The 24,985-nt window shown below is 37.3% G+C and overlaps 1 protein-coding gene across 5 annotated transcripts in view; it reads right to left on the reverse strand.

Moving 5' to 3' along the window:
- The window catches only part of ARID4B (AT-rich interaction domain 4B), an 89,253-nt gene that overhangs the window by 40,389 nt on the left and 23,879 nt on the right, over positions 1 to 24,985 (reverse strand). For 4 of the 5 annotated variants that reach the window (XM_069010297.1, XM_069010298.1, XM_069010296.1 and 1 more), the window contains exons 3-9: positions 18,440 to 18,550; positions 13,647 to 13,712; positions 12,956 to 13,046; positions 8,765 to 8,844; positions 6,363 to 6,454; positions 3,746 to 3,884; positions 50 to 129 (exon numbers count right to left, since the gene is read on the reverse strand). In XM_069010297.1, the coding sequence (XP_068866398.1) occupies positions 50 to 129; positions 3,746 to 3,884; positions 6,363 to 6,454; positions 8,765 to 8,844; positions 12,956 to 13,046; positions 13,647 to 13,712; positions 18,440 to 18,550 (659 nt within the window). The remainder of the gene's footprint in view (positions 1 to 49; positions 130 to 3,745; positions 3,885 to 6,362; positions 6,455 to 8,764; positions 8,845 to 12,955; positions 13,047 to 13,646; positions 13,713 to 18,439; positions 18,551 to 24,985) is intronic. The other variant, XM_069010295.1, reaches the window with a different exon arrangement.

The following is a 24,985-nucleotide window of genomic DNA, read 5'->3' on the forward strand; positions in this document are numbered from 1 at the left end:
TCACTTTCATAAATTTCGTTCAATTATCAACTTCTACATTCCTACTCACAATTTGCCATCCTTGAATGAGCGAACAAGAATATTGTCTTTTTTCACCGCAATATCATCACTACAATCTGGACAAACCACCTGCAAAGATATTACAATTGCAAAGTTTAGAGAGAAAAAGCTAAAACAAGAGAGTAATAGTAAATACCAGTGCCTCTCCAAAAGCTTTTGTGCTCATTTCTCGTTGGCAACACTGAGATGAGAGCAAGTGAGATCCCTTAAAACACAGGAATGATGACCTCCTGAAATTACTTAATGCATGAGATCATACTCACTCCTAGAGGGAAACTGACGGCTGCTGCCAGAAACATAAGAAAAGCATTCTGACAAAAAATAAGTATCCGTCATGCCTCTAGAGCTTATTCCACTCCTCATCCCAAAAGGACAGAAATTCCAGCAAGTGCTGCCACCTGAGTTAGAGACTACTTCTCAAAACTTCTGGAAATGGCAAGGATGTAATCACACACAGTGTCAAAACCAAAAGCTAACAGGATTTATGAAATTTTATAAAGGAAGACTTACAAGTAATCTCCCTTGGAGAGAAGAGCACCTCAAGTACAAGTGTTATGATAGTCAAGAAATAGACTAATCAAGTCTAGCCCTGAGACAACATAAGAATTATTTGTTGCAATTTTAAAAGCTATTTAAGTTTTGTTAAACCAGTATACAAGTCACAAATCAAAAAGCTTCAAGAATTTTATTTTTTAAATTTTATTTTTATATATATAATTGGCAGAGATATAAAACGGAAAAGGAACCCCTATCACTCATCTCTTGTCTCATAATGCGTATAGTTCCCTGAAAGTTAGGAAAGTTCCAGCTGCTATAAAACCTCAAAGAGCAGCAGATGACTGTAGCTGTAAGTTAGCACAGGTAAATACCTCTTCTCTCTCATACCAACTGTTGCCTTAAGTCCTAATTTTCCACCAAATACAAACATACTGTGTGGCAAAAGTTGGGTTTTTTCCTCCTTGCACAGGTCACCAGTCATGCAGCATTTTAGGAGCTAAAGTCAAAAGCTCCTAGAGATTTGGAAATAGAGTTACGTATCACAAAGCACAGGCTAAATGTGTTACTCAAGAGAAACAAAATTTAACAGACCAAGTTCGAAATGCAGTGCATTCTACAGTCTACAATGAAATTACTTCAGAAAACTACAACTTTTAAACTGAAATTCAACTTGAGATATATTTTGCAATGTCAAGGCAAAAGACAATGATTATCATCCTCTATTTTAAACTGACAAGTGCAAACTCCTAGCTCTTTAAAGATGGAGAAAGGCCCTACAGGCTTTAGCTGCTGGTTTTCTAGAAGCATCAAGATCTCAGCAGTCAAAAATCCATTCAGAGCTTGGAAAACATCTTATCACAACCTCATCTAGTGCCTTTACATCAAGTAACATCACCTCAATTTTGCCTGAATCAAGTTTTCTCAATTTCCTTGCAAAACAAACTTCATTGGAGTCATAGAAGGATGAAAGAGATGATCCTGCGTAAACTCAATTTTCTGAAAATGCTGCAGGCAGATTTCCTCACTGCACCTCTCAAAAGCCTTTAACTACACATTAAAACTAAGCAATGCTATAAGGCTTACTAAATCACACTCTTTGACATAAGCAGCAACTGTCAGGTCCTTTTACAATTCCAATTAGTCACTGCACTCACCCCCTCTCCACAGAACTAATAAAAACAAGTGAACAAACAAACAAAACCCCACCAACCCAAACAGGTAGGCCAGATTAAAACAATGTAGTCAATCACAGTCCTCAGAATAATTTTTACCAAATTTAGACCTCTACAGTTTCAAATTTGTAAGTGATAATCTATCTGGTTAGAGGCCTGATATCTAAAGTACTCAGTTTCCACTACTAATCTTAATTGTTACTTGCTGTAAAGGTTTAGACTAATCCCTGAACTTGTTTTCACGTAATAAACTTGTGCAATGTCCTCTGTGCTTATACACAAAGTATCTGTACAAGTATCATTAATAAGAAATAATGATGAGATACACATTCTTCAGCACATTAAACCCGAATTTGCATTTCATTATTCATGTAATTACAATTACCATAATACAAAGTTTATGCAAAATTTATCAGTAATAAGATAAGATTACTTCGTTGATACAGTAGGGGTAACCTGCTTACAAGGTAAAAAAGCCAAGAGGCATGGTTACTGGGGAGGGAATTATAACAAAGAAAACCAAACCAAACAAGGCAGCTATTTGGGGCATACATTCATTCTTTGGCACAGCTTTTCTGGTTAAATGCAATATGATGTTTATTTGCAGAGCTATAAACCTGATTACTAAAGTAAGAGTTAAGCTAGGATAAGCTACTTCAGAGTTAAGCTTCACCCTCAAACTTTATCCCCTTGCTTTTCATTTGTTGCAGGAAGCTTTCCATGAAGAACAAGCTTCCAGTCTTCCAAAGAAAGCCAGAGAAATAATTGTGTATCTTCAGTACATCTTTGGAGCAGAAGCAACAATTCTCAGAGAGTATGCCATGGAAACTGGTACCTGTCATGGGCACGACCAGAAAGGCAAACCCAACAGTGTGACACAAAACCTCTGAAGCCAGTTTCACTGACCACTTCTCTGAGTGAACAGTGAGGCAGGTGATATTGCATCATCTTGATGACAGCTTTCAGCAAAGGAACATCTCCATTTTTCTGGTTTATAATTGAAAACTTCACTTAAAGCTATCTGCTGTAAACATGGTATCTCCTTGCTGTACATTCTGCCCTCTCCCTTGTAAAAAAGATTTCAGCGACTTCTTCTCTTCCACCAACTTCTCCAAAAGAATTCCTGCTGGAAAGCTGCTAGGCTACATTACAAGACACAGCAGGTTACAAGCAGAAAGCTGCAATTGAGAGCTACTGCACACACTAAGAAGAGTTAAATGTTACTGTATGGTATCTTTTCGAAAGCGGAGCACAAGTCTCCCTGAAATTGGATAAACATGTTAAGCTTTCATTGTCAGGGAGGAATCAATCAAATATTTACAATTAAAACTAAAATAAAAATTAGAAAGCACAGTACTGGTATATTAATTTCCAAAAACACAATCAGTGAGTCTACATGCAATCACTAGACTGACTAGCTGTGATTTTTTTTTAGAAGTTTATTTCTTAAAAAGTGTCTTTAAGCCAGAATAAAGGAAGAGAAAAAAATACTGGTACTGAAAGGCTACAATGTAATTTTAAAGTAAATTTATTGCCCATTTTCCACTACGTACCATAGCGATCAAGAAAAAAACATTTGATTTCATTATCAAATGTGTTTATATTGAATGTTGAAAAATCATGTCTATGTAATCACTAAACTTTCCCTCTCTTTGTACTTTATATTTCCTTCCTTGATAAAACTCAGTACTTTGGAAAATTGACATGCAATAGCCTAGAAAAAAAAAGCCCTGGAATTTTAGTCCAGTAGTACTGAACACACTGCTGAGCTAGAATTAGGTCAACAAGCTCTGGCTGTTTGGAAAAACTAAGGCCATGTTAGCAATTCCTTTTTTTAAACAAACACATCTAGATATTCCTTTGACTATTATGGTGAAGTCCAATTCGAAAAAACATACTAAGTTCTAATAAAAAATGACAAAATGAAACCCACACCCTTCTTTGGTGCCTGGAAAATGACAAAATTATAATAAAGATGAAACTGTGCTAAATTATAATAAAGATGAAACTCTTACCAAGGCTGGAAACCACAGAGCTTTCTTCTTATCCACACTGAAACAGTCCACACACACAACTTTTCCTAATAACTCATCACTTTGTTTCCTATCATCTTCATCTTCATCGCTGGAAGAGGATGAAGATTCTTCTTCAGGACTAAACAACAGAAAGAGACTTAAAACTCAACTATTCAAAACTTGCTTATTATAATTACAGGAGATCCAAAGCTAAAATTGTCAAAGAGGCATAAAATAACAGTGACTTGAATTGTCTGTTGGGTGTTTTGGCATGAAAATGAATAAAGTACTTATAATTATATTATAGTAACAATTCAAACATTACAAACACAGAAATGCACATTTACTAGTAGTACATGCAAAACCCAGACAAAACACTACCATGCATCCATATGGAAGAAGAGAAATGTACTGTCAGGGTGCATTCAAAGTGAAACCATTCTGCCCTACAGAAACACTGTCCAAAAATACTGTTGCAGCTGTAGTTTTGGACCAATGTTAAGCTAAACCGTTTTGGTTTTTCCTCTTAATCTCTCTGTGCTTTTACTTTAACAACCACACAGAATGAAAAGCCTTTTTGAGAAAGGACAAACCTTTGAAGAAGAAACATCAGATACAAAGATGAATAGCAAAGAGTAAGTCTATTTATCCTTAAACAGCTCTTTAAAGATGTGCAGTGAAGCATTTCTATGGCTGTTTCAATTTCACATTGAATGAAGTGTTGGAATGTAAGCAGATGGGGCCAAGGTGTAAATACATTTTCATTTAAAAAGTTTCTGTCCATTGTCTTTACTGTTCAAATACAAAGTTGCACCTGGTTTTAACCATTTGAGGAGTCCAAATGTACAACACTACTCCAATTACAATTACTTGCAACTGATTAACAAACAAACAAACAAAAAACTTCCAATGCTCTCTATATATCTTTTTTTAATATTCACTTCAAAGGTTAATTCTCAGAAAATACACAGCACCTTTAATGAGCACAACCACCATTATTTTAAAAGCTATCTTCCATTTGTCACATAACTGCTTTTGAGTACAAAATTCAGTATTAACAAAAATCTCACAGTTACCATTTGTGTAACAGAAGGCAACTGATGTACAGTCTAAGGAGAATTTTCTTCTCCCCACCTTAATTTTATGTTATTTCCAGTGATGATAATTGTTTTGGATTAGCATTGTTTTGGTTTCTTTTTTTTTCCTTCAATATTCTTTTTTTTTTAAAGTAATGGTTCTTTTAAAATGTATGAAAGTCTTTCAGACTGCTTTCTGGGGCTCAAGAATCTCTTGTAGGAAAAGAAAAAAGTCAAAGACTAAAGAGAAAGCCAAAATTATTTTGGAGAGACTACTTCCTAATTCAAATTGCACAGATACTGCCATAACTACCTTTTAACTCAGTTAACTCAGTATTAATCATAAGATAAATTTAAGTGTGTTGCTTCTGACATAATAATGTCCTGTACAACCCAGTCAGAGACACCAAATATGCTACAATCACATTCTTTGTGGTAATGACAGCTTTTTTCAGCTTTTTCTTTCACTTCCTCACAAATCAGTAACTCAACAATTTTCTGAGTAAATTTATAGCACCTCTACATATACAGGGCAACATTTATTTCAAGCTACCAAAAAGCACAAAAAGATAACCCAAGCATGAAAACCACTACACCTAAAAATTTTAAGCAAACAAGCAAAAAAATGCCCATAACCCCCCCCCACAAACACACAAAAACCTCACAACCCACCCACAAACAACGAAGAATAGGCACTGGATAACTTAACACTGGTTTATCAAGGCCACAGCTACCAAGAATTTTGGCACCTAGGAAATCCTGAACTTTGTTTTTGTATCAGTAAGTTTATTGCAAACTATACTGGAAGCAGTGGGAAGAAACTGTTGCACAGGAAGTTCCACCTGGATATGAGGAAGAACTTCTTCACTGTGCAGGTGACCGAGCACTGGAACAGATTATCCAAAGAGGTTGTGGAGTCTCCCTCACTGGAGATATTCAAGAACCACCTGGATACAATCCTGTGCCATGTGCTCTGGGATGACCCTGCTCGAGCAGGGAGCTTGGACCAGATGTCCCCCATGGTCCTTCCCAACCTGATGCATTCTGTAATTCTCTTATACTGTACACCTATTTCTAAAAGCCCTTCAGAGACCCTGTACTGAGAAACCAAAGGTCTGTAGGAAGATTCTGGGACTTTCCACAAAGACTTCGTAACAGCTGGACAAAGCAACTGCATTGCAATGATTTTAGCTCAAGTCCAACACATTTGCAACACTACAGAGATGTTTCTCAATATAATTTAACATCACATTTCCATTTGGGATGACACCTTTTTTTTTTTTTTTACTTAATGAAACCAAGAAAACGCTCTTGCCTATACCTGGTACTATTTTAAATATTGATTACATGAAAACTTGAAATGCTTGCACACAACAATACCCATGAACCTGACTTTCAAACTGAGTGCTAAACAATACTTTCCATCCAGCCTCCATTTCTTTTAATAAGAGAAGCCGAACATACAAATAATAAAACTTGACACACACTGAAAGCTTCAGAATTGCATACACACAGCACAGATATCAAAATATTTAGCTTACATATGATTGGATCTCCTCCCCCTGTTTGTTTTCTTTCCAATAACAGGAGTCCCAAAGTGTTCAGGATTGGTGAGTGGAAGCTGATCTAATGTCTGTTGAATGAAAAAATACATACACATATATATAAGAAAAACCTGGCATAAGTTACTCCAAATCACCTGCTTCATTGAAGTAATTTTTGTCAATAGAGACTTTCTCATTATAAAAGAAATACAGAAGTACATCATACATGTCATGCTTAGATTCAAAAAAATAAATATGTTTCGTTTTGCAGTTTTTTTCAACACTTTCTCTGCACTTCTGAATAATTAGCTTTTGTCCAACATACACAGACAACTCTTCCCAGAAGTCCTGCCTTTGTACCATTAAAACACAGAGAAATAAGTATCAGCTATTCTGTTCACCTGGGATCTTCCATCTCTACCAGATTAATTTTCTGCCTATCCTATCATTAGACTAAATACTGAACCATCTACTTAAAAATGAACAAAGTGCCCTTTGAAATGAAACTGCAAGATCACTCAATAGCAGCAAACATGACAACTTAATTGTATTTTTTGTTAGTAATTCATACTTTGGTATGTGAGAGAGATTCTAAAACAATTTTAAAGAGGCTGCTATACTGATAATTGGGAGGGTGCTAACTGATGCTTTATCAGCATCAAAACAGAGAGAGGGAGAGAAAGAACTTTCCCTCTTCAGGGAGAATGCTTCAACAGAAGGAATTCATGGACATGAAGAATCTTCTTTCCTTAAGCCTGCTGTTAACTGTTTAAATGATAACCATTCCAGATTCAATGGCTCCTGGTACACAATAATTTTTTGTACAGCCACTTATTATTTTTCTTTGAAAGAAGGCAGAAAGCCTTCCAAATTAAATATAGTCCTTTGATTTGAACTTCTTTGCCATGTGTGAATTTTTCAATGTGTAACACTGACAAGAATCTCAAAAGTATTCTGTCTCAGAGAGAATTGACTTAAGGACAATAAAACTGGTTTTTTAGAATCTAAAAATAAATGTACGACTACTTCCAAGTGTGGTGGACATCCTAAAAGATTCTACATCACGCACTTGGGAAGCAGTATCAGAACAAGACAACTGTGGGGCACTGGCCTAATTACAAATGAAATTTGAGACTCAATTTTCCCTGCTGAGTAGGTGTGCAATCACAAGGTAATTATTAGAAATGTACAACATGTTTCATTCAGAGCTGGTGACAGTGAATTGCAAATCAGTGACTTCTGGAAAAACATCAAAAGCTTAGATGACAAAAAAGATGATAAAATAAGAAGTAGCAGTCATCTGAATGTACGGTTTCCTTGAATCTGACAAAATAATCCAAATTACTCCCATTCAGCCAAACAGGTCACAAAGCAATATATGTAGACCAAAATTTTCAACCCATGTAGTCTAAGGTAATACTGCTGAAACCATATTAAAATAGTATTTATGGAACAAAAGAAATATAATCTTCACATGTGCTGACCATTAGTAACAAAGAACTAACTGAAGGAATACCACAATCTTTAAAATAATATAATTTCTACCTGAATCTAGATTTAGGCATCTAATTAGGCTCCCACCTTTACATGTGTTTAACCCTGATTTAGGATTCTAGAAGATATCCAAATCTTCACAAGAATGCAGAACGCAAACAACAGACTCCGCTGACTACAACAGTAACAGCATACTTACGTAGAGCAAAAAAAACCCATCCTCAGTAGCTGTCCAAACAACAAACATGTTTACATAAATCTGCCTGTCTGTCCAGATTGTCTTACATAGTATGAAGGAATAACCCTCATTCTGAAATTCCAATTATTTGAAATGTGCTACAAATGTTTGTGTACTTTAATGTGCAAGTCACCTTTAAGACATGAGCCAGCTTCAAAATACTGGTAGCTGTTGTCAAACAAGTAACAGCAACTTACTACTGGTCTTTTAAAAGAAAAGCATTTCTCTTTCATCAACCATTACAAATCAGATTTGACCATCAAAAATGCAGCAGAACTTAATTATGTGGAAACATGTACATTAGTTTTTTATGTTATAGTTATATTGTGGGTTTTTTTCCTGACTAATACTTACAAATAATTTTTATACAATGTGAAGTAGTTGTGTGATCATAGGTTTTATGTGTGACCTACAATCTATGAATCATCAATAATATAAAAATGAAAAAGATTAAATCCTGATTTTGTTTCTTAACTTACAGTTTGGTGAAATCTAATTGTATTTCTTGATTTTAAAAAAGAATAAGCAGACCCTGTGAACTATACTTCGCATAACCCAAATTTTTAGTAGCATGGATACACATAATGTACTAAAAACGGAGGTAATAAAAGTATCACTTTTAAATTTTTCTAAATAAAAAGTTGTAATATAAAAACTCTTCAATTACCTCACTTTCAGCAAAATGTCTTTCTCCTTTTAAACACAAGGAAGAGCGTCTCAGAGTCTTCTCATCACCATCATCAAATACTGTCACCAGATAAGAAGTGAGGAAAGAAAACATTTCTTTTTAACTCAGGATATTAATAATTTACATGTCAGAAAGAATGGTATATATTCCTGTAGTCAACCCCTAGGACAAACCTTTGCCCAAGTAACACTGCAGATCCAGTAAAGCATTTCACAGATTGACCAAATACATAAGCTGCTCTCTCACCATAGCTACTTCACACTTGCATATCTTAAAAGGAATCTTGAGTATCATCAGTAGTCAAGCCGACAACTCATGGATTGGGCACAAAATTAAATTCAACACACTAGAATTCAAAAACTACTCTTCTAACATTTACAGTTTTTAAAGAATTTAATTACACAATCAGAACTCCTATGATATTCAAGTGGAAGCTCTGCTTACCATGGAGAAATATAAATGGATATTTATAGAAAAAAGTTGCAATTTAATGTTGTATGGAAGTTCAATGTCCTTCTCTACTGATTTCATGCAACTACACTACAAAACAACAGTGATATCAGCCTAAGGAAGATGACAATAGCCAAAATGCTGACAATCACCAAAACCAGCTGTACATTACAGAACTGTGGAGCTCCCAATTTCTAGACTTTTTGCTATCTCTGCTATCACTAGGTCAACTGGAAACAAGTTCATAATAGAGTCCATTCAGCTACATACATTATCCCTTAGAATCCTGAAATGCACTGCATACATTTAAGGTGGGGTCTTCAGAACCTGATAAACTGGTCATACAAAAAGTAACCTTTTGTCAAGTCTTCTGCAGGTACTTAGCAGATGAAAACCTGGTGACAAATTCTGACTCTTAGGCTTTGCTTGCACTGTTCAGTGAGACAAGAATTGATCTCTTCTCCCCTCTTGACCAGTGATAATAATTATATTCTTGCTCCCAACACAGCGGTGATCTTGAAGACTTTTGTGGGCACAGAAGTAACCCCAAGATAACATTAAAATATTACATTAAAAAAATAGAAGTTTCAGCAACTTCTTAACATGTCTCTCTCACCTTCATTTAAACATCCTCCTCTGTCCATCAACAGATCAAAACAACAGTGTTAGGAGAATGGCTGTTGACCAGCAAGATTAGAGAGACTAATTTTAGCCATTTCTTTCTTTGAGATGGAGGGTGCTCTACTCTTCAATATTTACTAATTTAAATAAAAATATACAAAAAGCAACAAGGTACATCAAAATTCTTGACTAGTATTTACTTGATATTAAAGAACCTTTTATCTAGCTCTGAGAATTTTTCATCGATACGTAAGATTGAGTACTGTTGATGAAGAAATTTCCCCCTCTAACTACAATTCCCCATCTTGTATTACAGACTACAGTAATTGTTGAGCACTGCTCAACTGTGATAAAGTATCACTTCGAGATGCACATCTGTCACTTCAAAATTTGTTGGAAAGTATCAATGGCAAGAACTGCACACAAACCACGTAGATTTGGAACCGCATCTCAAATGGTCAACACATAATTAAGCCCCCCTTTGGTTAAGTGAAGTAGAAGTCAGCAGGCCCCTAATCCAGTTTTATTAATTAACATAACAGTCTCCTTACATAAAGAGAGATAAAAAAAATCTATCCACTTCAGGAGATAAGCTGACTACAGCAGAGGTAAACCTATTCAGAGGTAGGTAGGTAGCCACATAATATGTCCTATGCAGTAATCTGCTTGTGGCCTCTTCCCTGCCAGAGGGAATCTTAATCTTGTTCCGTAACATGAATACTTTTAGAAGAAAAGCTTGACCTCCCTGAAAGACTTATGCGGCCAGCAGAGCACATATGGCCTAATGAGTATGACATTCTGATCTATTGGAACATCCTGAAAACAATCTACTGAGCAGGCATACAGTAGTGTAATGTATTTAAAACCACACATTCTGAAACAGCAAGAAAAAAGCTGGGGGAACATGGGGAAGAAAAGAGACAACTTAATGCAACTAAAAACACTTTGAATACTATGAAAAAGCAATGTAATGACAAAAAAGTGCAGAAGAGCGTAAGACTACTTTTGAACATGCATAGTTCTGCATTTTTAGTAAAGCAAATAATCCTGCAATTTTCTTTCCCCCTTCATAGTAAACACAGACTTTAAGAGACATTTATATGAATAACAAAACAGTATCTAGTTACCAGGACTGAAGTACCTTGAGCTCTCTGAGGAATTTTTATACGGCAGGCGAAACTGAACACTTATGTATGTATGTATGTATGCGTATGTGTGTGTATATATATATATATCTATTTATGTATGTATGCCTATTATATTTACAAGTTTTATGCATATATATATACACACACAGTGCTATACTAGTTTTAAAAGACTATAACAGTTGGATTTTTATAGAAATTTAATTTAGTTCTTGTTGTCCTTTGATACGAAAGCAGTAGAACCAAAAAAAAACCCAAACATGTAAGCAAATTGATGTACAATTTCAATTCAGACAACACCTTATGAATATAAGACACACAGGGATGCTCAAAGCAACTTTGCCCATACTTCACTGTTAAAAGAGATCTAAAGCAGCCCTCAAAGGGTTATCCCTCTCCAGACACTGCTGCAATGGCATATCTGGTCTTAAGTAACTTCTGGAAAGGTACTACTTTAGATTGATCTATGCCTTCACAAAGTTTTTAACCAAATCATAGCAATTTTATTCACAAAATCATTAAAAGTGCAAATAATTAGATGTTTCTCAGCAAGTGCTAGGACAACATTAAGTAGCTGCTTGTTAAGATGTGTGCCAATTCTGTAATCTGGTAAACAGCAACTATATCTTACAGTAGGACTTTCACTCAGATCCGCAAAGCGATCACTGTCAGTGAAGAAAATTTCCCTCTCATTCCACTCACCCTCCTGACAAAGATTATTCTAATCATCCACAGCTAGAGTCAATTCTCTATCAAAGTGTGCTACACTGCCAGCAGCTGTGCTGCTTTTACCAATTCTGCAAGGTCAACATGCTTTTGTCTGCTTTTATCTACAAAATACAAGAGCATAGAGTGAAACCCATACTTCTTCCTATTTCCCAAGTTCCGGATTTTTTACAGATATCTACTTTGACTGCAACTCCATGACATCTACCTTCAAAATGTAATCTGCATGGATTCCTATCTTATTCTTCTTGCTGACCTGCTAACATCACACTTTCTCAGAAACACAAATACAGATGCACACCACAGTTCTAACACCAGCTATACAATTTGCTTCTTAAAAGCTCCCATATCTGATCCACTTCTGTATTTATTATCAAAACACTATCTGTAACGTTAATTCTTGTCTTCGTACCTTATGTTTCAGCCCATCCTAACACACTCTCTCCTTTACTAATAGATTCTACCTCTCCAACAGGAAAACAGACATTTTCTTCAACACTTATTTGTAAGGTCTTATCTAAATTTAGAGCTCAATTCCCTTCTGAAAGGACTATGACTAGGGAAAATAAAGTCTTTCCCTAGTTGTTTAACATCACTTGATTAATAACAAACCATATTTCAAAAGAACTAAGTCTTGCTAAAGTTCTTTCAAGACTTAGTCTTCATCTTCCCATATCTACCCAGGAGAGGGTTATGTAGTTTCTCAAGAATCAATACACTCCCTGCATATAAATCTTTAAAAACCCCACCCTATATTTGCTATAGAGCATGTGGATATATTATCTAACATCTGAAATATCACATTATAACAAGCTATGTGTATTTTAACAGCAGCTGTTTTAAGGGCTAAGTCTGGGAGTAGGGAAAAGCAGGTGCTGTAGCTTGCGTTTTAAAAGCACTTCCTTGCTTTTTTTTTTTAAGGATGTGTGACAGCATACTTTGACTCAGAATATTTAACAAGAGTATATTAAATACCTAAGGAGCAGCCACCAGTTACAGAGAAATTCACTCGGTCTTTATTTGGTGTCCCAATTTCACATTGTAAGGTGGACAGCTTCTTATAAAACCCTAATATAAGAAGTTTATTTTTAAGGGTTTTTCATAAAAACTCTGAATATCTAAGCATCTCCCTCCAAAAAATCTCTCTCACCATGCTTAGAACATGGCCAGGTCACAGGCATATTTTTAAGTCAAGAGTTTTATTCAAATACATAAATATTTTTCTTACCTACAGTATACCAACTTGCATCTGTTAATTTGTTGATAACTGCTTCCTGATATGTTCCATCTGGATTCTTCACTTCCACAACAGTTCCTACCTAAAATACAGAACTCACTTAGCACTGGAGAGTTTCTAAAACAGGCAATGAAATCAACACTTTTGTATTAGCAAACAGAGATAATTTCTAACCTATTCCATGCTAAATATAACACATTTTTTCCAGTTTCACTTGAATATACTTGTATCCCTCAAACTTCTTTTTTCAGTCCTTTAAAATAAGCCAACTAACTGAGCAGATTATTTCCTGCCAGCAGGTGGGGAACAAGAACCAATTTGAGTGATGTCATTCTCTTGTATAAGAGCTTTCCCATCAAATCCTCCAGCTGAGTTCTCCAAAGGAACAGTGACTAAAAATCAGCACCAGCCATAATTCTTAGCTTTAAGGCATAGAGAACAAAGAAGCTTGCACCAGCCTGTGCTGCATCCCCTTTAACCACAAAGAAAAAAGCTAACATGAAGAGTATACTCTCTCTAACTTTGCAGCATTACCTTTTATGCTTTGTGATCACATCAAGCCTGTGTAATAAGTTGAACCTTCTACTCTCATCCCATACCGTATATGCACATTTATGTCAAATATTGCAAAAAAATAAAAAGTTTTTCAAAGCATTAGCAAGATATAAACCGGATTTATTACCTTTAAGGGACCCTTTATGTGGTCATCTTGGACTTCCACTGTTGAAGAATCATGCCTAAAGGTTACCTAAAAAATATAATTCAACTGACAATCACTTGATACAATTGAGCAGCATAAGCACATGCAAACATCAATAGCCCTTCTCTTACTCTCATTTTACAATTAGTCACCATAACCATTCCACTTGCTGAAAGCTGTTCTATTCATATATTTTAGAAACATGAGGGGCTAGTTATCAAAACTTCTAAAATATTTTTCATCTTTCACAATAGAATCATTATCTCTAAAGGAAATGACAGATGAGTGTAACAAAATTGTCTAATGGCTCAAAATTATCTCTGCAGTTCTCTTAAATGATTTGAACTTCTCTAGTACCACAGCAAGAAAGGAGAAAGTTTCAAGACGTCTGAGTACAACTTTAAAGAAACACTTATATTTCAATGCTTTGAAATCAAACGGTTTTAGCACCTTTATCTTTTGCTGATAAAAGTGCATTTTTCCCCTCATGGTTGAAAGACTCACACAAATACAGGACACTGCTGTCGACTAAACAAAATGAGCAACTCAAACAGGCTTTCAGTTAATGTCAGTCTAGCCTACACAGAGTTAATTGGAAGGAAATGTAAAAACAGCTAACTTCAATCCTTCAAAACTGGAGTAAGTAAATCCTGTAAATATTTCCAAGGTATTTCCCTCTGTCATTCCCATAAAGATACAAAGGCTGCTGTCTTTAATCGACACACTGTGTCCTCAGAAAAAAAATTGGTCTGGAAATTCAAATGTATGATTAAGCTATCTGTACCAGATGCTATAGATGTTCACCTTTCATTTCATTCACAATCAACTTGGTTACACTGAAAGTCATAGGATCCTCCTATCAATTACATCTGAAGTTTTATTTCCACTCTGGTTTTAAAATTATAGGAAACTGAGAAAATCCTGTCATTACATTTTATGTACCTATATACATTGATTAACACACACGAATGATGTTCTGATGTTCACCAGAACACACTCTTTTTGTGTAAGTATATAATGTTTTACTGAGTATTTGAAATAAGTAAGAATGTAACATGAGATCCATCTGCGTAACAGTAACTCTCAACTACAGCAATCCTACACCAAATCTCAGGACTTGTTTCACAAGTGTGCCCAAGAACATGTTCTCACTGCTGTTGAGAGCTTCACTGCAGCACACAGCAACAGCAAAACTTCCTTCAGAACCACAGTGTTCTCTAACACCAAGTCTCCTACAGTAGCCTTCTCAGAGAGGAGATTTTAAGGAGTTTTGCCAAGAACAGCACCTACAACCAGGACTAAGGACAATCCATCTTGACTGATTAGAAAACAAATGTACTAAAATGCTACACTGCCTTCCAGGTGCTACTTAATGAAACAGTCATCTTGTCTATCTTCTGTCAGAACTACAGCAACACACACACAGTTGTGAGAGTAAGTTCTTTTTTAGACCTGCACCTACTGAGGGCAAATACTTTCTGTCCACCACACAGACAAAAGCATACTGTGTAACCAAGAGGCGGACAAAGGATTCAGGCTAGGAACTAGCCGAGCAAAGACTACTCTTCTGAACTTCATCCTGACAGATACAGGTATTTAATTCTCTCTTTGGGGGAATTTATCTAGAAAGCCAAAGTTCAGTTAAGGTGCAAAATAATCTGAAACCTAGGGTCACTAGTGGCTCATATCAAATACTCAGTATATCAATTCTGATTTAGAGACATCTGGTTTTATTTACTTTCTGTAGTTATCTTAAATGTATTTTGCAGCAAAAAGGAACTCTATCCAGAACCATGAGTCAGCCACAATGTACTCTGATGAAAGGTAAACAAAGCAAATTGCTACTGTGTATTCCAGAATGGTTTGTCTTTTTAAACAGATCTTGGGGCTTTGACTCTTTGCGGGGGGAGAGTTTTGGTACCAACAGTTTTTGCTTCTTGAGATATTCATATGTGCTCAAAAAATACCTGGTTATTAACAGAAATATTCAAACTCCAAACTCAGTGTGACACTGCTGGCCTTTCTTGAAGCTGAGAAAAGTGATGTCGGTATTTACTAGTTGTGGGTTTTAATTCCCACAGTATTTAACAGTGTGGAACCTTCCTGTCTCAGGCAAAAGATTAAGACATGCAGCACACCATCAACTTGGTTAGACTCAGCTGGAATTTCTTTTTTCTTCACCATCCTGAAAAGACAGTCCTACTAAGTCCTTTTACAGCAGAAGCTTTTCTTACTTCTGTTTAATAAAGACCTACACAGAAAACAGTTTCGTCTGAAACCTCCATGCAGGGTGCCCAAATGCAAGTGGTGGTGGATGACGCTGCTAATTGTTTTAGGAGACGCTGCCAAAATAAACTGGCTTAAATAACTCTTAAAAAAAGCTGTAACAGATCTGATAAAGCAGACTAACACTCTTGTAACACCCAAAGTCTTGCCCTTGAGTCAAATCTGTACTGCCTTTAACACTTTTGAAAATTCCAGGCAAATCTGAAGTTTTAATGCTTTCCACGACCAAGTGTGCAATGCTGTTATTTGTTACTGTAGAATTTCGTACCATGTACAGAATTTTCCAAAAACTGAATCGTGAAATACAGTATCTACTGACACTGCAATTATAAGTACACAACATCTCCATTAAATTGAATGAAGTTATTAAATTATGCTGGTGATGGGAAAGTTATCGGGAAGGTATCTCCTCAAAATATTCTAGGAAGCAGAATTCAAAAGAAGAAGCAAGTAGGTAAAAGGAGACACAATTAAACATATTTTACTTGTCATAAGATTACAATACTCCATATTGAAAGAATTTTGTTGGCATCCTACTTTCTCAGCAGAACATCTAGCTATAAAACTTAAATGAATGCTTTACACTAAAATTGACAGTATGAAGTTACTTTCCTTCTCCTCTACTAGTTCTAGAAGACTAAGGCATAAAATATGTATTGGGGCCAAAAGAAACCCATTCAGCAAGTGAAAAAAATAATGCAGCAGATAAATAACCAAAATTCCAGACAAAGCACACCTGATAATGAGAATCTTTGTTAGAGCTAATACTGGGGGAAGTATGCATGTGCCAGAAAGAGCTAAACAGATTTTCAGAGAAAATCAGAGGGCCACTGTTTAAGGAATACACATTCCTGGTGGAGAAAAAACAATGTAAACAGATATTGTTACAGCACTTACACACAAAAATCTGAAACACAAATCACATTACTCTACAAAGCAACAACAGAACTGTGCCTGAACTGCCTTAAGTGATACAGTAACAGTGAACACACACACCCCCCCCCCCCACACACCCCACCACACACCTGAATCCAGAGGGCTTTGTACAAAATCTCCATAAACAATTTACAGAAAAATTCCATTTCATGTCAAGATCTTTCTGCAAACCTTGCAGCGACCAAACTTCAACTTATAAACCCGTAAGAAAATACTTAGCACTGAATAATAAATAGCAAGTGGCCATCTAAGGAGGTGGACTGGAAGTCCCCAAAAAAACTGAAATGAATTAAGATTTCAGTGATCTAGGCACAACACAACTCCTGTAGTTAAATACTGATGCTTAACGGCTTAAGTAGCAATAGTTAACCATTTAAACCCAATGGTATTGTAAAGCATAGACCAGCTGATGCTATTAAGAGTTTTGATTAATGAAATGAAAAGACCACTAATTTGCCCTTCCATCAGATTTCAGACTAAAATCTTCTTGTTGTATTTAACATTATTATCAAATAAGTGACAATAGTCCTTCCCACCAGGGTTTATGGAGAGTGTTTGCTCTCTCCCTCAGACACACTATAGGCAAAAATAAGCCACAGCATGAGGGCAGTCAAATAAAGCAAAATAGTTCACAGCATACAAAAGTCCTCTGTAACAGGTTATCACCACTCACATTTCACACATTTTTCACTTAAATTTACAGTAGATATAAGAAAAATATTCTGCCACCATAACTCTTGCAGAGCAACAATCTAATTTGTATTTTCTAGGTGGTTTTGATCCTTGCTCTGTAATATTTCTGTACGAGGTTAAGAGGCAAAGCAGAATAGTATCTCCTTCCAAATCAGAAGTGTTTAGGGACACATTATCCCAAGAGAAATATATGGCCATTTTGCAGTGTATTGCTCTCTTTATTTCTAGAAATGATTCTTTAAATTTTCAAGGAATGTTAAAATCTATCTCTTGCAATCCCTTCTCAGAACTTTTATTTGTACTGCATGTGGCTTATATTGATTCAGTCATTAACCAGTTATCATAAAGCTTAGGTGAGATCCCCTGCTTGCTATTCTGTAGGACTCAATATGCCAAGTGTTTTTCGGAAGGCAGAAGGGTTTCAGCTTATTCCTGAAGCATTATCTAGCTGCCACTGCTAAATGGCAGTGACCTGTGCTCCTCAAGTAAAAGCAACCATATTAAGCCTACTTTGAGTAGTCTTAGCTATTTTCTGGTAATATTCTCCCATACGTAAGCCTACATTTGTCACATTTTAATCAATTAATTTAAGGTCAGCCTATGGCATCGAAGGTCAAAAACACACAGATGACAAAGTAGTGACAGAAACAGAACATATTTCTTTGTGTGGGAGTGGGGGAATCCCTCCCATCCCAACAATAATAAGCTTACTGTTATTTCAAAGACCGTACTGCCAGCCTCCAAAGACAGGACAGCCTCTTAGCTGTCCCAAGACTAAGAAGTTTCACATTGTGCCATTGTGAACATTAATCACTTTTTTACCCCCCCTCAAAAGAAGCGTTTAGAGGAAAACCACATACCTTGACTTTGACAAGCCTTTTTGCTGTCTTGATCTTGGCTTCACAGAAGGCTCCTCTATACTTCGCACTGACATCAGTGCCCACTGTGAGATAGGGAGGCTCATCAATTGCCTAGAACAGAAAGGAAAACAATTGCTTTTTAATTACTGACCACTGGCAACACAGCTACCGTAGTCCCAGCAGTTTTTGTGGACAAAGCATTACAAACAGCCCAATGAAACTGAAATTGACAGCATATGTGTATCACAGCAGTAGAAACACAGAACACAACACTAAGCTAATACAATGAATATAATTACAATCTTGTAATATACATATATCTCGTGATATAAGATCATAAACATAATAAACTGATACCACAGTTATCTACAACAAGCACCACATGGGCTCCCAGCCTCTGCACCATTTGAAGACAAAGCAGGTTGCAATGGTGAAGACCAAGCAAGCATTCTACCCTCTCCTTTAATTGCCTCAAGACCTGATAAGTCGCATGAAGACACTGATGTTTATTTCCCTCAAATAATTAAGGTTCATTTTTCGTTAGTAAATAGAACAACTCTGAAGAGATTTTGCTTTTTCACTTTTGAATAAAGTAAATGATAAAGGTGACACTCATCGGGAGAGCAGCCCACGGGCACAGTACAGTAGGAGACCGACAGTCTAAACACACAATGAAGGTGAAGAGTCCAGACAAAAGACAAGGTTCTGTGACACGAAACACAGAACAGGTGTTTACCCAAACAGGGAAACAAGAAATAGAAGAGGTGGGAAATAAGAGGGTTTGGGAGTAGGAGGAAAACATAGGTCAAATCAGTATACTGAGTGAGCTCATGAGGGCACAGTTCCTTCAAAGGAAGTTCATTTTCTCTCACACAACCTCTCCTAACGTAATCTGGGCAAGGTGATTCCAGATAACTGAACCACCTCAGTAGCACTTCATAGACTCTGAGTCAGAAGAAGGAGAGCAGAGGGTGACAGGCAAGAGGAGTGAGGTTTGTTTTCAAGAGCTGCAAGCCTCCATGGAGACCCAGACGAGCAGAGCAAAGAGATCTAAGCCCTTGTCGAAGCCACATCGTGTTTCTGTGCCCCTACAGAGTCAAACACAGCTTACAAAAGGCATCTCTGGCACATCCAGGTTCTCAGTGGGAAAAATACAGAGCTAAATCTTCACAGGCATCAGACACTGATACTACTTGAGACTGAGGTGCTTGCACTCAGTATCAGATTAATTCCCACTAGCTGCTTCCAGCTCCAATACATCAGAAATAAAGGCATGGAAGCATGTACTTAAATGCTTCAATGTACAATTTCTCAGAAATGTAAGTTTTACAAAACTTGAAATTGAGAAACATAAGACGCTACAGGGTTAACTCCTTATTAATGATGTTTTTTACATTTACTCTGTTCCAGTCTCTCCCTCTTACAGAATATATTTCTGAGTACTATAAAATTATCAATCTGCACTTTCTAAGATCATCAGAGGCACGAATGTGCTAATGAGCCCCTTGCTCTCTTCTCTCCCTGCATGTGTGATACGTGACTGCATGCAGAGAAGTAGGATATACTACACTGGTGGTAGTATATCCATGAACACCTATCCTTTCCTAATCCGGGTTCAACAGCAATAAAACTCCGCTGAGATTAGCAAGGAATCTGTTAGAGTGTTGGGATTCTGAAATTCATTCTCTCCTAGCTTGTCCAACAAGTACTAGTCTCTGAGGCAGGCTGCAATGCTTTTCTCTTGCTGCACTTGGATGGATGCTGAAAGAGGCACTCAGATGGTGATAAATTTGGTTTTGGTCAGTACTCTCACTGAAGTGAATCAAGAAGTGGCTGTTTCACACAACATGAATCTGAGCAGAGGAAAGCAGCAATGTATTCTCTTGCAAAGACAGTAAGCTCTAAAAGGGGAGCATCCCTCCTGCTCCACTGCACTCTTTAGTGAACATAAAGAAACTCATTTACCACTAGATTGGTGATAGCATTTCATGCCAGTTCATCTTCTAAAGTTAAAAGAAAGTATGGAGTACTGAGATTACTTTAACAAGAGTGACAGATCCCAGATGGGTCCACCCAGATGCACACAGCTACAATTCTCCCGTAAACAAAACTTAAGAAGCTAGTTGTGTCAGCGTCAGTCTGTAGTTCCCTATACAGCCAAAAGAATTATCACAAAGACCAATCCATATTATCAAGGTGAACTCACAGAAAAACATAAAACAATTTTTCTTCACTGCTACTGACACTAACTAAAAAGAAAAAAACAAAAATTTTGAGAACCAAGATAATCTGAAGCTCTTGTCTTTGGTTGAAAATTTCTGGCAGAGGAACAGGCAAGTCAGCAACCAAACTTTAAGCAGGACTTTAAATTCTTATAAAGATCACAGTTACCAGTATTGTGATTACTTTACCACTACTCTTATTCTTAACAACCTCTTGCAGAAAGAATATTCATTCAAAAAATTACATCTGTAAGAACTTCTGTTACTAACACACAAGTTAATTTCAATCTCTAGCCTAAATCCTTTGAAATTACTCTTATTCCTTTCACTGGAATTATTTAATATTTACAACTGCAAAGAATTTCAAAGAATAGCAAACATATGGACCATTTCATTACCAGTGTAGGTACATCTACTAGAAATACAGTATTGGAGTGGCTTTTGAGAGAAAAATGATGAAATTAATTTCTTTAATTACCACTTTAAATCATTATATACTTTAAAACAGTATCTGAAATCTTCTGGATATATACTGGATTTTTTTCCTGAAATTTTATTATTCAAGACAAATTACATGGGCTTTCCCCCTACCAAATCCCTTAACTGAAATTTCCAAGATACTTCCCTCATTCTGACAGAGTAACAGCTGAAAGTGGCAGGTTAAAATAATCGGCAAAATGTGATGCCTCATAGAGAATGCAAACTAGAAAAATAAACAGTAACGATCCGACTCTGGCATTAATTTCACATAATTCTTACCATGACTTTGTCATTTTTACCAACTCTGAGTCACCTGTTCTCAAGCAGGTTTTATTCAATTCCACCAACATTAGAGAGATTAAAAATTAGTATACAGCTATTTTTACCTTTCTGTTATCCCTTCCCTGCTTTGTGCTTACGTCATTTATTAGATGTTCTTATACTCAGACTGCATGTATCTTTGCCAATTTCATTTGGACATGTTTTATCAGGATTTGTTTTTATTCTTTTTTTAGGCTTCTCAGAGCAGGTTACTAGGAAAAAAACCCAAAAACAGTATGCTAAAATGCAGCTAGAGTCTTGGAAAAGGTACTGCAAGCATACTGAAAATATCTTAACAAGAATCGTTGCAGTGATCTTTAAAGGGAAGGGGGACTACCCTATAATACAAAAAGTTCTGGGCTTCTTAAAACTATTGAAGGCCTTGTAAAACAAAACTGTACTAGCCTCATATTCTAGTGTCTCAGCCTTCACTGTATTTTAAAAGATAACGTAAATTGGCATTTACATTTTATATGTGAACATCACCTGCACTTTATAATTTAAAGATAAGAATCATCTTTTCAGTAGCATATCATAAAACCATCAGTAAACTTTTGTCAACAGCAAAATGCCATCATTCATTTATAATGAGATCATGAACTTCTTTCATTCAGAGCAGCTTCGATACACACCCCAGGATATCCTGTCAATGTTTCTGTCTCTATATGTAGTCCTTCGAAAATCTCTGAGTTCACACTGGAAGGAGAAAAGTGAAGCTGATAGTAATATGTCGGCGTGTTCGTTTGGTTATTTCACTATTGCCAGAAGACTGGCATTGAAGATCTTCACGGAAACCCTTCACCAAGTGGGCGGTTCCAAGAGGCATCACTATTTTGTCAGCATGGATGATCGAGGCCAGACTACCGAAGGGGGGCCGGCTCTGCTGGGTGACACCGGGAGACGGACATCCGTCCGTACACGGATACCAGGGGACGGCTGTAGCCCGCGGGAGCCGCCGCCGCAGCCAGGCGGGGGCTACGGAGGGGCTGTTTTGGGAAGAGCTCGGGATGAGCCCTTCCCTTCCCCAGCATTCGCTGCAGGGGGGTGCTGAGCGCTACCAGAGCGGTTCGAGCAGCGCCCCGAGGAGCTGCGGACAGCCGGGCCGGCGCTCCAGCTTCGGCAAGGCCGCCGGAGGAAGACGGCGCCGGGGTGACTCGTTCCGCTCGCTGGGGTGGCCAGCGGAGCACCAGCGATTCTCCGGGGACCTGCCGCTTTAAGGGGAGGGGCCGGAGCAGGGAAGCTGCCAGAAGTTTCTGGCTGCCCGAGCCAGCCCCGAGCGCAGCTGCCCGCCCGCGCCCTCTCCCCGAAGGCACCCAGGGCTTCGGCAGATTAAGCGCGGATTGCCGTAAACTAAATTTGTCCCCTTAAGGCGATTGCCGGGTAAATCTGCACGCAGGCTTCCCGGGAGCCTGCCGCTGCTGGAGTCGGGCACGGAGCACCGGCAGCACCCGGTCCCGGGATGCGGCCGGGAAAACGTGCGAGCGCCGCCCGCGCCCCTGCAGTGCAGCTCCTCCGGAACGCCGCTGGAACGCGCCTGGCGTTGAATATCCTAAATCACCGGCCAAATTACTATAAAAAAAGTTCCGGCGCTGTCTTGGGTGAGCAAGAAGGGATAAAAAGAAAAGCACTTCCTGCAGTTTTGCACTTTCCATTTGGAAATCCAAACTAATGGACAACCGCCATGCTACTACTAGCACTTAATTTTGTTTTATTAATGGGAGTAGGATGAATAGTTTCTCTGCTATCTCAATTCACAACTGCTGTGCGCGCACAGGAGTTGCAGCACAGGCTGCCGCAGCTGAAAAGCTGGTTTACCACTTAAATAAGAAGCAGTCTCTAGGTGACCACTCAGCAATTTCCACCAATTCAATGGCAGAATTTTCTTTGGCAGGAAAAGCAGGCTGCTGGAAGGGTTCTGCTCCAGCCTTCGAGCTGATTATACCTGGAAGGATTGATAAATGGCTAGATGCCCACATCATAAAACAACCTGCACGTCTTCTGAATTTGGATATTTACATCAGTATTAATAGTTTTGATCTTCCGTGTATGAAGGAGAAACACACAGAGACCTCTCCAGAGTACTGTGGAATACACGTTTTAACACTGCAATCTAAAATGGTAGCATCACGCTTTTACATGCATTTTAAAGCTGTTAAAGAAGTTGGTTTTCCAGCTTTTTTTTTTTTTTACACACATATATTTTTCCATCTACGTGGGATGAAATCATCCTCACATCTCTTCTTTCAACTGTGCTGCATTACTATATTCAAATTCCTTTGTGAAGTCTGTCATGCCATACAGCAGCTGATAAAATTGCTTTACATTGTGCTTTACCCATAATCACATCTAATATGGTATGTGTGAATGTATTATTTCTATCTCCTAATCTGTATTCTTCTGCACCATGCACAGGATGTTCCAAGTAAACCACATGAAAACAAGATTAAGTATTCAATCTAGAAACACAGCAGACATGGTTACTAGGAAAGCCTGCAGGACTGCTTTTGGAGTAATACACAAAGAGAAAAATCTTCCCTCAGTCTTTCATGTATATGAAGTTTGAAGAGCCAAGATTTCAGTTTGCATTAAACATTCAAAATTCAGCATTTATCTACTCTACAATACTCCTGAGTCAAGAAACTAGTGATATATTTTCAGCAAGCAAAAACCACTCAAACTCTCCCACAACTAGTGAAAAGAAGGGACGGACTAGTTTTGAAATTTTTTTAATTTGTATTTCAATAACCAAGGTTCAGGAAAAGCTTGTTCAAGATTCAAGACTCTCTCCCCCTGAGCCCGCATGGCATCCAAATTATTACTGAGTTTCAAAAAGAAACATCATAAGGCTCAAAATCTGATTCCTTTTTTTATCCATAAGTAAGCATGAGGAGCAGTGGCAAAACTTTTTTCCTACTGCCAATGATATTTTGAAGTTATTTTTCCAAGGGAAGTGTTTTCTCACTGTTTGCCTATCATCCATAATTTAAGACTGAAACACAGTTTTCAAGTGGAACCATTACACCCATACTTGACTATTCCATCTACAGTCATCCCGGTCCCACAATTTAGTGGGAAAACACACCAATAATACCCCACTACTTCAATCCAAAACCAAGCCAAATCTTAAAGTCTTCTAATGAAGGGCAAAAATTTCACATAGCTGGTAACTTAAATTCCATTTCCATCCTGTAGACTTAACAGCCTCAAAAGTCATTCAATAGGCTTTCAGAAACTTTTGGGGGCAATGGAATCTTAAAAAACTTTAATTTTCAAAAACAGTTGGTTTGGGGTTGTTTTTTTTTTAAATCCAACACCTCCTAGACAAGTTCTGAAAAAATGAACACAGGTGAAAAAGACACAAACCCATTAAAATTTTTCTCCCCAAATTCTAATGCATTTGACTTATAGATTATTACCTTAAATACTTCCAAACTGCAGTAAGTTCCACCCAATAGCAGAGATCCACCTACACACTGCAGAATCAATCTTTTAATAGGCAAAATCACAGTGTAATTAAGAGTGC

This window comes from Aphelocoma coerulescens, chromosome 3 (assembly GCF_041296385.1).
Source record: "Aphelocoma coerulescens isolate FSJ_1873_10779 chromosome 3, UR_Acoe_1.0, whole genome shotgun sequence".
In the NCBI taxonomy this organism is placed as follows: domain Eukaryota; kingdom Metazoa; phylum Chordata; class Aves; order Passeriformes; family Corvidae; genus Aphelocoma; species Aphelocoma coerulescens.